At 54.7% G+C, this 13,034-nt stretch overlaps 2 protein-coding genes across 5 annotated transcripts in view; both read left to right on the top strand.

Moving 5' to 3' along the window:
- Nucleotides 1-13,034, top strand: part of CD5 (CD5 molecule) — a 244,353-nt gene that overhangs the window by 165,436 nt on the left and 65,883 nt on the right. The gene's annotated exons all lie outside the window — the stretch shown is intronic.
- Nucleotides 85-12,218, top strand: TKFC (triokinase and FMN cyclase). 4 transcript variants are annotated; one of them, XM_081311613.1, is made up of 19 exons: nucleotides 115-189; nucleotides 442-510; nucleotides 1,489-1,604; nucleotides 4,177-4,366; nucleotides 5,209-5,319; nucleotides 5,417-5,598; nucleotides 6,934-7,012; nucleotides 7,284-7,373; nucleotides 7,989-8,023; nucleotides 8,102-8,186; nucleotides 8,274-8,363; nucleotides 9,068-9,184; nucleotides 9,558-9,677; nucleotides 9,867-10,004; nucleotides 11,009-11,115; nucleotides 11,218-11,321; nucleotides 11,465-11,498; nucleotides 11,613-11,702; nucleotides 12,038-12,218. In XM_081311613.1, exons 3-19 carry the CDS (start codon nucleotides 1,602-1,604, stop codon nucleotides 12,197-12,199), a joined length of 1,737 nt encoding a protein of 578 aa, XP_081167739.1. In that variant the 5' UTR covers nucleotides 115-189; nucleotides 442-510; nucleotides 1,489-1,601; the 3' UTR covers nucleotides 12,200-12,218. The 4 variants fall into 4 exon arrangements, with proteins under 4 accessions (XP_081167737.1, XP_081167739.1, XP_081167740.1 ...); XM_081311614.1 differs by lacking the exon at nucleotides 442-510 and adding an exon at nucleotides 882-937 and having other exon boundaries at nucleotides 139-189; XM_081311611.1 differs by lacking the exon at nucleotides 442-510 and having other exon boundaries at nucleotides 85-189.

A 13,034-nucleotide genomic window follows, 5' to 3' on the forward strand; every position in this document is an offset into this window, starting at 1 on the left:
GGGCATCACGGGACGGCCTCACCTGGCCTCTTGGAGGACTTCGGCAGCCCAAGGCAGCCAACCAAGGGAAGCTCCACCTCCCGGGGCTCCGCCCCGTCCCTTACCGCCGGAGCTCGCAGTGCCCGGATGAGGGTGAAGCGTTGGGGGCCCTAGCGAAGCCCACTTGCTGCGGAGCTGGCCGAGACCGGGGTGAGGGGGCTGGAAAGGTGCTCCATTGTCCCCTGCGTCCTCGGAGCTCGCCCGCCGACCCCTGGCCGCAATTCTCAACCCTCGTCCTTTCGCAGACTCCGTCCTCTTTTCTCCATTCATTGCTCCAAAATTGCTGAACCCCTTTTGGAGCCGGAAGGAATGCAAAGGCCCTGATAAGGGAGGGAAGGCACAGGGATCCTGAGTAGAACCCCCACCACCACCGCACCCTTAACTCTGTTTTCTTGAATCCAGCTGAAGTCTCCACCTGGCCTTAGGACACCTACCCCGCCTCACCTAGGACCCACCAGGACGCTCACCTGGGTATTTTATTCTTCACACTCTGAAGGGTCCACTAAGACACTTGCCCAGCATTATTAGAGCCCCCTCCCACCCCAGTTGTACGAATTCTGACCTCAGACACCAAACCAGAACTTCACCGGTGAGACCCTTAATGACCCAGGAGGGCATGGCTGTCAGTCCTGCAGCCTTCAGGCCAGGCCACATCAGACAGGCTCCCCAAAGAGTAGGAGGAGCTGTGGCTTGCAGCACATGCAGAATGCCAGAGAGGAGCTAACTTATGTTTCAAAGATAAGAAAGCTGAGGCTTAGAGAGAAAATGGTTTTAAGACCCCCCCCCCAGTAAGTTGAGGCAGATGTAGGTGCAGAACCAGGTCTGGGTTGTTCTCAGTGCAGGTGTGCACAGTGAACCTGGGTGACCCCAAGACACAGCAGGACCAGGATGAGCTGAGGTATGTGATTTACACATGGGGTTTCCTACAGCAGGACTCACCTGACATGGAGCACTGAATTATCAGTAGAAGCAACACAGGCTTTACAAAAAGACTGTAGACGTACGTTTGAGCCTGACTCAAACACCAGTACACTTGGACAAGGAACTAGATAGAGCTCTGTTTCCCAGAAACAAAATGGGGTCACACAGTTGGCTCTCTCCTAGTGTAGTGCCCAGGAAAACAAGAGTGAGTGTGTGAAGACCTTTGTAATTTTTTCACCATAAGCTATGCCCATGTAAGTGATGAAGTTACTCTGTGGGTAACTTTGCTCCTTGATTAGGAGGTGGGCGCACTGCTCCTGGACATAAAGGCAGCACCGTGCCCAATGCAGATCGATCTGTCTCTTGGCAGCCAAGCATGAGTGTGAACCTTGGTCAACCCCATGCCGTTCTCCATCCGGAGCTCACGAACTAGAGTTTGAACTTGGATCAAAGTCTAAGGCAGCTCCCTAATTCCTGAGGCACTTGAGGAGTGGTTGTGCCATTCAACTCAGCAGCCTGTCCCCATAGGTGCTGTTTTCACCTCCACTGTGCTCAGACCGTGGTGACACCCATAGGATTGTCCATCCTACAGCAGCTCAGTGCAAAAGTGTGGACGCAGGTTGCTTCAGAGCCTCCCCACCATGGTGAGTCCTGGGGGTGGGAGGCCAGGGCAGGGGAAAACATGGTGATCTTGAAGCAGTAGGGCTTCCCTGTCCTGAGCATCCTGGAATTCCTTATGCCCTGACAGAAGAAATACTGTTGCCTCCTGAGTTTAGGAGGTTAAAAGAGAGGCTCATCCTCTTTCAGGGCCTGATCTCTGCTTCCCTCCCTTTGATCAGGCCACTGGTCCTAGCCAGGCCTGAGGCTTACCTCTAAGCCCCTCTGAAACCTCTCTGTCTGGGCCTGGGTTGTACATTTAGAATATTAACAGTTACTTGCTCTGTAATAGTTGCTGTACTAGTCACAAAAGGAATCAGGAAGTATGACCTTGTGCCTATTCCTGAACCACATGTGGTCTGGTCTCACAGCTGGGGTTTATGATACGGGAAGCTCTGGGCCTTTGCTCCAAGCCCACTCTAAAACTCATCTGAACCTAAGCAAACATTAAACAGATCTGAGTTTAGATTTTAGCCTGCCATCCACCAGCTGTGTGGCCTTCTACAGAAATCTTGACCTCTCTGAGCCTCTTTGTCTTCATCTGCAGAACAGCAGATTAAAGCCTGCTACCAACTGTCTGTGAGGTGTTGATCAGACCAGAGTTCTCTTGTTCTTTCATAATGCCTGATCTCCTTTCCCTTTTCATCCCCTTAGGTCTCTGGGAACCAGAGATGGCACTGGTCCTTAAGCCCTTCTCTGGCTCTGATAGAGGGGTGGTTAAGACAGATTCTTGGAGGATAGTGGTGTTGGAAGCTGAGCTTGGAGTTGACCCAGCTTCCAACTTTACTGTATGTCCCAGACCCTAGTAAGCTCTAAGAGCCACATATCCATGCCCTTTCTAGGGCAAGACCTGTCACCCTGCACCTCCCTTCAGTCACTTGAGAAAGCAGCCTGTTATGGCCAAAAGGGAACCAGCTTTGGAGCCAGGAAGACCTGGACACTTGCTTGTTGCGTAACTTTTGGGCAAAGTCTTTTAACTGTGTCTCAGTTTCCTCCTTGGGCTAATCCGTCCTCCACAGATTAACAGGGAAATGTTCAGAAGCACTTAGAAACAGGCCTGGCTCAGCTCCTGCCCGGGAGATGCAGCGGGATTCTTATTCTGCTTGCTCTCTAGTGACCTCATCTTTAAGCAGCCATCGTGGACCTGGTCCTTATTGGACCCAGGAAAAGACTTGTGGGCAGGAAAACAACCTGTGCTGGCAACCTCAGAAGGAGCTGAGGCCCGAAACGTGGCTCCTTAGGACCTAAATCAGCTGCAGGCTGCCCCTGGACCACAAGGTGGCGCTGAGAGCCTCTCTGGGCCCACACTAGGCCACCTTTCCCAGTCTCTTGAGGACAAAGGCAGGAGCTTCATCTCAGGTCCACAGCCCTAGCTCAGCGGGCTCCTGCTTTCAGGGCCTGTTTGGGGCATAGCTGCTTTTTATTGAGCTTTTGCTGAAGTCTAGTAAGTCTCTGTTTTGAAGAGAAAGACTTGAGCTCTGGCCCAGCATAGTGGTGTACACCTGTAATCCCAGCAACTCAGAGGCTGCGGCAGGAGGATTGCAAGTTTGAGGCCAGCCTCATCAACTTAGCAAGGCCCTAAGCAACTTAGTGAGACCCTGTCTCAAAATAAATAAAAGGGACTGGGGATGTGGCTCAGTGAAGACTTAGAACAAGAATGTATCTTCACTGAGTTCTCACATGTCTGCCGAGCCCAGGTTCCAACCACTCTAGCCCCACACTGCTCACCTCTCCCTGTACCCCGCCATCAGCTCCTGAGCTCCACCTGCCCACGGCCTGCCTCCTAACACTGCCCATGACCAAGCAGCTACTGTGGGGGCCCTGCACACCTCTCTTGCAGGCCCCTGGTTGCTCAGGATGATCTAAGTTGTCACCTGGAGCCACCGTACTATTTCACACTCCCAGGCTGTGGCTGGATACCCTCCGCCTCCTCCCTCCCCCAGGACCCACTCCCTTTTGCCTGTCTCCTCCGTACCCTTCACAGAGACTTCCAGTTTGTCCTCAGGAGCTGAGGTCCTCTCCTATGCTCCCTTGGCATATGTGCCTTCCCCTGGTGCAGCCTATGGAGATGGTCTCTGTTTCTACTGAGGCGGGATCAGCACTCTGCTTTCCTTACACGCAGTGCCCAGCACTGGGCCTGGCCCACCAGGAGCCCAGGCCAACGGGCCTGCATTAGAGCATTGGGTAGGTGTGGTGCCTGCCTGGACCCTTCCCCTCAGGAGCCTCAGCCCAAGGCATCTCCTTTGACTAAAGTAGGTGTTGGGCCCCAATTTCTTCAGTTTTGTATACTGAGGATTCATCTCCCCCATTTTCTTTATATTGAAGTCATGGTGCAAAAAGTGAATGAACTTGGCACTGAATAAAAAGTCACAAATTAAAAAGGGAAGTCGGAGACTAACATCTACCAGGTCAAATGTGGCCCAACTCAAGATAGTCCTGTGGTCACCCTGGAGCTCCTGAGCGAACAGGAGCAGATCTCTGGTGTAGCCCAGTGCCTAGGAAGGCTGCAGGTATCCCTGCTGACCACATCCTGAACCTCCCCCTCCTCCTCTCTCCCAGTCCTCTAAGAAACTGGTGAACTCGGTGGCAGGCTGTGCTGATGATGCCCTGGCTGGCCTGGTGGCATGCAACCCCAACTTGCAGCTCCTGCAGGGCCACCGTGTTGCCCTCCGTTCTGACCTGGACAGCCTCAAGGGCCGGGTGGCACTGCTGTCAGGCGGGGGTTCTGGCCACGAGCCTGCCCATGCTGGTGAGTATGCTGGGTTTGAGGACTCGATGCTGGTATGAGGTACAGGCCAGGTACGGAACAGGGGTTGGTTCCCACTTACCTCCCTCAGGCTCAGACCTGGGCCAGCCATAGCCTCTCTCTGCACCTTGATTTCTATATCTCGGGAGCATGAGGTTGGGCAGGTGAACCCCTGGGCTCTTGTAGCCCTGAGGTCAGTGCTTCTGTGAACTTCCCTGGCCTTCCAGGCCCAGCTGGCCCACCCCTTCCTGACTGTCTAGCCAGAGCAGGACCCGTCTTCTGCACCCCACTTTGTGGTTTCCCACACAGGGACAACCTGGGTTTTCTTCTGTTTGGAGCCAGGGACATGAGCCCTGCTTGAGAGCTCTTGGAAGCAGTTGCCCAGGCTTTGTGTCATTTGTACCTTTCCTGTCTCTCTTCAGCAAATCTGTTCATTCACTCAGCCAACATCAGTGGGCCCGCTGTGTGCCTGGCCTTGTCCTTGACACTAGGGGTACCCCAGTGAGCCAGACAGACATGGTCCCTGCTTCCATGGAGCTTAGATCCCACTTAGGGCAGACCTGTAAACACAGAGAGTGCAAAGGGACATAGAAAGACCATAGGACAGCGTGAGGACCAGCGAGCCTCTAGAGGGGGTGACTGCCTTGGGGTGAGAGGTCAGGAAAGGCCTCTCCAAGATGACCCCTGAGAAGGTGTCAGCCATGTGAAGATCTGGGGATCTTTCAGCACAAGCACACAGTAGGGCTCACCAACCATAGCTCTTAGGCACGTGGGAAGCCCCAGGGACAGTGACGGCAGACACAGTCCCCACCCAGCGTCTTCACTCCACACCTCCTGGTCTCCAGGTTTCATTGGGAAGGGGATGCTGACAGGAGTCATCGCAGGAGCCGTGTTCGCTTCCCCAGCCGTGGGCAGCATCCTGGCGGCCATCAGGGCTGTGGCCCAGGCGGGCACAGGTGAGGCTGGTGTGTGGGAAGGGGTGCGGAGGGGGGGAACACCCTGAGGGTGGGATGAGGGTCGGCACTGAGAGGGCTCTGCTGGCTGCTCCTGCAGCGGGGACCCTCCTCATTGTGAAGAACTACACTGGGGATCGGCTCAACTTTGGCCTGGCCCGGGAACGCGCCCGAGCAGAAGGCATCCCTGTGGAAATGGTGGTCATCGGGGATGACAGTGCCTTCACGGTCCTGAAGAAGGCCGGCCGGAGAGGCCTCTGTGGCACAGTGCTTATCCACAAGGTGAGCGCCCACCCAGGGCACTGAGACTGGCCACTGTCCCTTTGGGCAGCATCTGGTAACTAGACCTTTCCATTCACTCCTCGCTGACCCAGGAAGGCCCACCATCCCTCAGCACCTAAGTCCAGAGTGCAGGCACTGCCCATCCCCCTCGCTTCCCGCCCCTTCAGCCAGGTGGTGGCCCTGTTCTGGCACCTCTCCACGCCTGTGTTAGCACCTTCTCCCCGCTCCCTTCCTGCGTTGCCTTGGTTCAGGGCTCATCTGACTTGCCCACCTCACCAGGCTCCCCCTGCTTCCTGCCTGGCCAGTCGGCTCTCCACAGTACCATCAGAGGTGTCTTTCAAAAATGTGTATCAAAGCCAGGTGCAGTGGTGCACACCTGTAATCCCAGCGACTGGGGAGACGAAGGCAGGAGGACCACAAGTTTGAGGCCACTTAGGCAACTTAGCAAGACTCTGTCTAAAAATGTCATTAAAAGGCTGAGGAAATAACTCAGTACTAAAGCACTCTGGGTTTAATCTCCAATATCACCTCCCCCCAAAAAAGTGCTATCTGACCAGTGTTTGCTCACTGAAAACATCTTGGGTTACCAGAGTCAGCCCAAGCTCCTGGTCAGGTGCCCACCACACTCCTGCCCTTCTTCTCTGACCCTCACCCCTGGCTTCACCTCCCAGCCTCCCTGCCTTCCTCCATGCTCTGGTAGCCCCAGGCTCTGTGCCCGCTGGGCCAGGCTCACCTCTGAGGCTTTGCTCGCACTGTATTTATGGCCTGGCGGCTCCTTCCCTGGCCAGCCTCCTGTGGCTTTGCCAACCCTGCCGTCTCTAGCCTCAGCTCTGAGGTCCCCCGCCTGGGAAGCTCTCCCTGCTGGCTGCAGAGCCCCTGCTGGCTAGGAGGCGCTCAGTGCTCCTGTGACGCTGCCACCTTCTTCCCCACCCGTCTCCAGGCGGAGTTTCCTGAAGGCAGCGACTGTGGCTCACTCCTCTTTTTTTGTTTCCCTCACACATAATAGATAGCAAAATTGGGTGGGTGAGTATGTGGATGGATGGGTGTGTGGATAATATTCTGTGGGAGAAAACTCTAAGAAAACTGGTCACCAACTGGTGCCATTGGACAAGTCACCTCTGTCTCTCTGGGTAAAGTTCCTCCTGGCTCCCACAGCCTGGAAGTCTTCAAGATTCTGGGCAAGTACATTAAGTCGGGGAGGACACTCTGCCCTGAATGTGATAAGCCAGGTGACTGTGGAAATCCTAGGACCCCAACAAGAATTCTGTCCCCCAGCCCATAGTCTAGCCTCAAGTAGTATAGTGACTGCCCCCCTGGGGACCTGTGTGACTGCAGGTGGCAGGTGCCCTGGCTGAGGCAGGTGTGGGGCTGGAGGAGATTGCAAAGCGGGTGAGCGAGGTCACCAAAAGCATGGGTGAGTATGACCCCAGGGATGGGGTGGGCCAGGGACACTCCTGGGGACATAAGAAAGTTCCTGTCAGCTGCATGGAGGGTTTTCCATTTATTCCCTAGGAATGGACGGAAGGGCCTGGTGGCCTTGGGTACAAGAGCTAGGTTTTCTGTCATTACTGAGATATGACAGAGAAGAGGACGCCTCAGCAAGGGCTTCTATGGCATTGTGGCTGCCCATCATGATGCCGAGGCTGAGAGCAGAACAGCCATCCCTCTGTGTCTCACTCTCCTAGGTACCTTGGGGGTGAGTCTGTCCTCCTGCAGTGTCCCTGGCTCCAAACCCACCTTCGAGCTTGCGGCCGATGAGTTGGAGCTGGGTCTAGGTAAGTCTGTGGCCACCCCACTCCCAACCCTGCCTGCTCCTCTGCCTTGGGTTTTGCCCACTCTAAGCCCTGAGCCATCCTCCTAGTCCTCTCTACTCTCCTAGAGCTGTCCCCTAGGTGGTCTCAGTATTCATAAGTGGGCACTTGAGGCCCAGCCTGGCTTGGCCTGCCTGATTTCTTCCTGCTCACCATCCACCCCAGGATCCAGCCACGACTCTGTGCCTCACCCACTTTCCTTTTCTCACACCATTCCCGGTCCTGCCCTTGCTCAAATGCAGCCCTTCTGTCAGGGACACCAGGCTGCAGCTGTGACGCTTTCCCTTGTCATCCCAGGTGTCCAAAGTGATGGGTGTCAGCCTCCTGAGGTCTTGGCATGACTGATGACTGCCTCCAGTTAGAGCCACTTGGGTCCCTGGCTACCTCCATGTTGTAGCTCCCCCAGAGCAGAGACTGTGTGTCTTTTATTGTTCTGACCATTTCCGTCTCCGTTATTCTGTCCATTTCTGCACTCCCAGTGCCTAGCCTTTTGCTGAGCACTTAGTAAGTTCTTGATAAAACCTGACAAGTGAATCCCCAGGCCCTGAGCAGGTCGGCAGTGACCACATCTCTCTGCAGGGATCCACGGGGAAGCTGGCGTGCGCCGGGTAAAGGTAGGTGGACTCCCTGGCCCGGGCCAGCACAAGGCTAAGGCCACCCAGACACAGCTCATTCCTGGCTCCCTCTGACAGATGGCAACTGCCGATGAGATTGTCACACTCATGCTTGACCACATGACGAATGCCTCCAGTGTGTCCCATGTATCTGTGCAGCCGGGTGAGGAGCCTGTCATACCCTGTCTGTCCTTCCTAGACCTCTGGGCCAGTGGTACCCAAAGGACTTAATTCGCACATCCACCCACAGGCTCCGCTGTGGTTCTGATGGTCAACAACCTCGGTGGTCTCTCATTCCTGGAGCTGGGCATCATGGCTGATGCTGTCGTCCGTTCTCTGGGTAAGTCCACACTGGGAAGGGACCCACCCCAGCCCACGCTGGACATAAGAAGAGCATCTGAGCCGGATGTGGCGGCACACACCTGTAATCCCAGCAGCTCAGGAGGCTGAGACAGGAGGATCTTGAGTTCACAACCAGCCTCAACAACTTAACAAGGCCCTAAGCAACTCTATTAAAATATAAAAAGGGCTGGGGATGTGGTTAAGTACCCCTGGGTTCAATCCCTGGTACCAAAAAAGAGAAAAAGAAAAAAAGAAAAGAAAAGCAACTGAGGAAAGATATTGAGATGGCTCAAAACATGGACTGTGCAGTCACACGAGCTTGAGGAGAGTGTCACTGCCACTTAATAACTGAGGGCCTTGCACCTGTTTCCATAAATTGAGAGGAGTAGTACCTGCCTTGTAAGGTGGTTATAAGTTTAAATGAAATCAAGCCTACGTAAGACAGCACAATACCTGGACATCAGTAAATGAGACCTGCAAGTACCCAACTACTCCCAAAGAGGGGACACCTCGAGAGAATGTGGTTAATTTGGGTGTTATTGAGAGACACCCTAAGAAAATCAGGCCATCTCCCTACTGACTTCAGGGCTCCAGCTTCCAAGGTCCTGATTTTCTGTTATTCTCTTTCTTTCCCTGGTGCCCTGAGGAGGAAGTCTGGGACGAGGGCCTGTCCCTCATGGACTTCCTTGCTCTGTCTTGCAGAGGGCCGAGGGGTGAAGATCGCCCGCGCCCTGGTGGGCACCTTCATGTCAGCACTGGAGATGCCTGGCATTTCCCTCACCCTCCTGCTGGTGGATGAGCCCCTCCTGAAACTGATAGGTGAGAGCTGAACTCTGGGCTGATCCAAGCCAGGGCTTCTTGTCACCGGAAGGAGCCAGCAGGACTTGCAGAGGCCCGTCAGGCTGACTGTGACAGAGCTCTGGACCTGTGAAGGCACCCTCTGGCTTTTCCAGCCCTCTCCTCTCTCACTTGACTCTGGAAGAATTGTACTAGGACTCTCCCCAGATCCGCCTGAGTTTTCCCCAGGGACCCTCTGTGCACCCCCCACAGTAGCCTCTCAGCACATCCTTGTCAAAGGGTACAGTCCTCTTCCAGGCTGCTGAGGGAGCCAGGCCCCAGGTTTGGGTGGGAGTCCAGACTCTGCTTGATCTCTGGCTGGCCAGTTATGCCCGAGTTGTCCTGCTGTCCCTAGATGCTGAAACCACTGCTGCAGCCTGGCCTAATGTGGCCAAGATGTCTGTGACTGGGCGGAAGCGGAGCCGGGCAGCCCCCATGGAGCCCAAGGAGATCCATGATTCCGCCACTGCAGGAGGTACCAGACCCTGCTGCTGGGGAAGGAGCAGGCATCATTGGTGGCACAGGGCTTTGACTTGGGCCCCGGAGGGTGCAGGAGCGTGCTGTGAGCTATGCAGGAATCCTGGCACCCATCCCTCCCACATATGACAGGATTGGTCCTGAGAAGGGCCAGGTGGTCCTCTGCCCCACTGTCCTCCTTTTCCAGGTGTAGCCTCTAAGCATATGGTACTTGTGCTGGAGCGGGTGTGCACCACCCTCCTGGGCCTGGAGGAACGCCTGAATGCCCTGGATCGGGCTGCTGGTGATGGGGACTGTGGCACCACCCACAGCCGTGCTGCTCGAGGTTGGTGCCAGGGCCCTCTGGGGTCACAACGGGATGGTATGGCACACTGGTTCTTAGATTTGGGCATTTTATGAAACAGAGTAGCTTCCAAAATATTTAGAGAGTTGTTGGGTTGCCACCTTTTCCTTTGCCAAATAAGGTCACTTGTGGAACCCCAGCACCCCTCTCACCTATTTTCCTCAAGAAAAAGTACTTTGGCCTGGGGGTGTAGCTCAGTGGTGGAGCACTTGCCTAGTGGGAAGGAAGGGAGGGAGGGAAGGAGGGAGGAACTACCAATGTGGAAGGTTGTTGTTTCACAAGAAAATGGAATCCTTACACTGAACAAAAACGGATTCAAGCCAGACTCATCTGTCATCCCTGTTTTTCTCAGTTTGCCTACACCAGTGAAATCTTTTAATGGTCCAGCATCACTCATTCAAGAAAAATGTATTCAGTGCTTCCTGTGGGCCATGCTCATGTGTCTGTGATTAAAAGAGTGAATGAAGGGGCTGGGATTGTGGCTCAGCAGTAGAGCGCTTGCCTAGCATGCGCGGGGCCCTGGGTTCGATCCCAGCACCACATAAAAATAAATAAATGAAATAAAGGTATTGTGTCCAGCTACAACTAAAAAATAAATATTAAAAAAAAAAAGAGTGAATGAAGCACACAGAAGTCACCACTCTTGCTAGGTATGGTGGTGCATACCTGCAGTCCCAGAGACTCAGGAAGCTGAGGCCAAAGGATCGAAAGTTTGAGGCCAGCTTCAGCAACTTAGCAAGGCCCTAAGCCACTTAGCAAGACCCTGTCTCAAAATAAAAAATAAAAAAGGGCAGGGATATCAGTAGTAAAGCACTCCTGGTTCAATCCCTAATACCAAAAGCAAAAGAAAAGAAAAAGAAGGTGATTACTGGATGACCCTCAGTAAATAAGACCAATCAATAAAACATTTAGGCTGTCAGCACGACAGGCCAGGGAGAGAGCGAATCGGGGCACGCTGAATCCCTCACAGCACTTTCTTTCTGCAGCCATCCAGGGGTGGCTGAAGGAGGGCCCACCTCCTGCCAGTCCTGCACAGGTGCTCTCCAAATTGTCCGTCCTGCTGCTGGAAAAGATGGGAGGCTCCTCTGGGGCGGTGAGTGTCGGCGACCTCAGGAGCAGAGGGCTGATGGGCAGGATGCCAGCTTGGCCAGGACCTAGGCCAGCTCCACAGGCTTAGCCTTTGCATCCTCCCCAGCTCTATGGCCTGTTTCTGACTGCGGCTGCCCAGCCTCTCAAGGCCAACACTGACCTCCCAGCCTGGTCTCTTGCCATGGACGCCGGCCTGGAGGCCATGCAGAAGTGAGCCAGAGCCCTGTCCCTTAGAGCCCAGGGTGTTCTGGGGGAGGTAGTTGATGGACTTCACCTGCTCCTATCCCCAGACCTTATCCCCACTCCAAAGTGACTGCCTACAGCAGACCTTGTTCATTCTCTTTTCCTGCCAGGTATGGGAAGGCTGCGCCAGGGGACAGGACTATGGTGTGTACTGGGTAGTGCCCCCTACCCTCCTTCCCGCCTTTGAGCCTACAAGCCCTGTAGGCCATCCTCAGCGGGAAGGCCCCTCTCAGCCCCTCTCTCCTCACCTTTCTCCAGCTGGACTCTCTGTGGGCAGCAGGACAGGAGCTCCAAGCCTGGAAGAAGCCAGGGGCTGATCTCTTACAAGTCCTGACCAAAGCTGTCAAGGTGAGTTAGGCCAGGCTGTCCACCCAGGGAGACAGGCATGGATCTCCATGTGACGTCAAGCAAGTTAGTCACCTTCATGTGCCTCTGTTTCCTCCTTTGTAAAATGGGGATGAGTCTCTGTCTCAGAAGGCGATTGTGAGACTAATGAGATCTTGAGCCCACCACACCCAACCTGGGACACAGCAGGGCCGCAGTAAATGGTGTGCCTTTCCCTCTCTATTAGAAGGAAGTGAAAGGTGACCTCTCCACTCAGTGATAGGGCAGAGGGCGCTGGGTCAGGCTGCAGGGCAGAGGCCTGGTAGCCTGTCCTCAAGCCCACTCCCATGCCCCCTCAGAGTGCTGAAGCTGCAGCTGAGGCCACCAAGAACATGGAAGCTGGAGCCGGAAGAGCCAGTTACATCAGCTCTGCTCGGCTGGATCAGCCAGACCCAGGAGCAGTGGCAGCTGCCGCCATCCTCCGTGCCATCCTGGAGGTCTTGCAGGGCCAGGGTGTGTGATGGCTTCCCTCGGCCTCCGCTTCTCTCTCACTGCTGCACTGCAGTGCTCGACGTCACTTCTTTTTGCCTTCAGTGGTCACCTTCCCCCTTTCTGACCGCAGGGCCTGTCCTCTACCAGGTCTCTAAAAACTGCTCCACCGCAGACAGCTCCTGAGCTGGAGTGGGCCCCAACCCTCCAGCATTGCTCTTTCCCGCCTCAGGGAGGGTGGAGCCCCCGGGCTCTCCCCACTCAGCCGAGCTTCAGTGATAAAGCATCCTGCTGGCCTTTGGTTTTAAGATTCCAAACCTCTCCCTGTAAAAGGCCTCTGCACCTGAAACCAAGTCAGTGTGGAAAAGAAAGCTAATAAACCATGGTAAAGCCATAAAGCCACCGCCTTCTCCCAGGGTTCTCTGCCCCAGTTGCTGTGATCATGACCCCCTCTTCCCAGACCCTGTGTCGCTACCTGTGCCCAAGGCAGGCTCTGCTCTGCCGGGCTGGTTCTGTTCCCATCCTCCTGCCCACACACACACACACAGCACACTGATGTGCCTAAGACTTTTTTTTTTTTTACCAGATTAACAGTTTAGTGGGTCTTTAGGGATTGGATGGGCATTTGGGACATCAGAAGAAAAAGAAATTACTGTACTCTAAAGCTCAGCTATAGATCAGAAGTTGTAGCCATGCCAGCCCCTGGTTCTTTCTAGAACAATCATTGATGGTCCCTGGACCCCAGTTGGCAGGAGGGACTGCTGAGTGGCGCTGATAAGAGATACCACATACACACAGCCACACCTGTATGTTCTCAACACAGAGTGGCTGAAAGCACTTGGCCATGGACTCCAATATCCATGGTGT

The sequence above is a fragment of the Spermophilus citellus genome (assembly GCF_964194105.1).
Source record: "Spermophilus citellus genome assembly, chromosome: 2".
In the NCBI taxonomy this organism is placed as follows: domain Eukaryota; kingdom Metazoa; phylum Chordata; class Mammalia; order Rodentia; family Sciuridae; genus Spermophilus; species Spermophilus citellus.

Coding starts and splice junctions, on each gene's coding strand:
- TKFC (XM_081311611.1), top strand. Junction 7,374..7,988: donor TGAGTTGGAGCTGGGTCTAG/GTAAGTCTGTGG, acceptor ATCTCTCTGCAG/GGATCCACGGGGAAGCTGGC. Junction 10,005..11,008: donor CCACAGCCGTGCTGCTCGAG/GTTGGTGCCAGG, acceptor TTCTTTCTGCAG/CCATCCAGGGGTGGCTGAAG.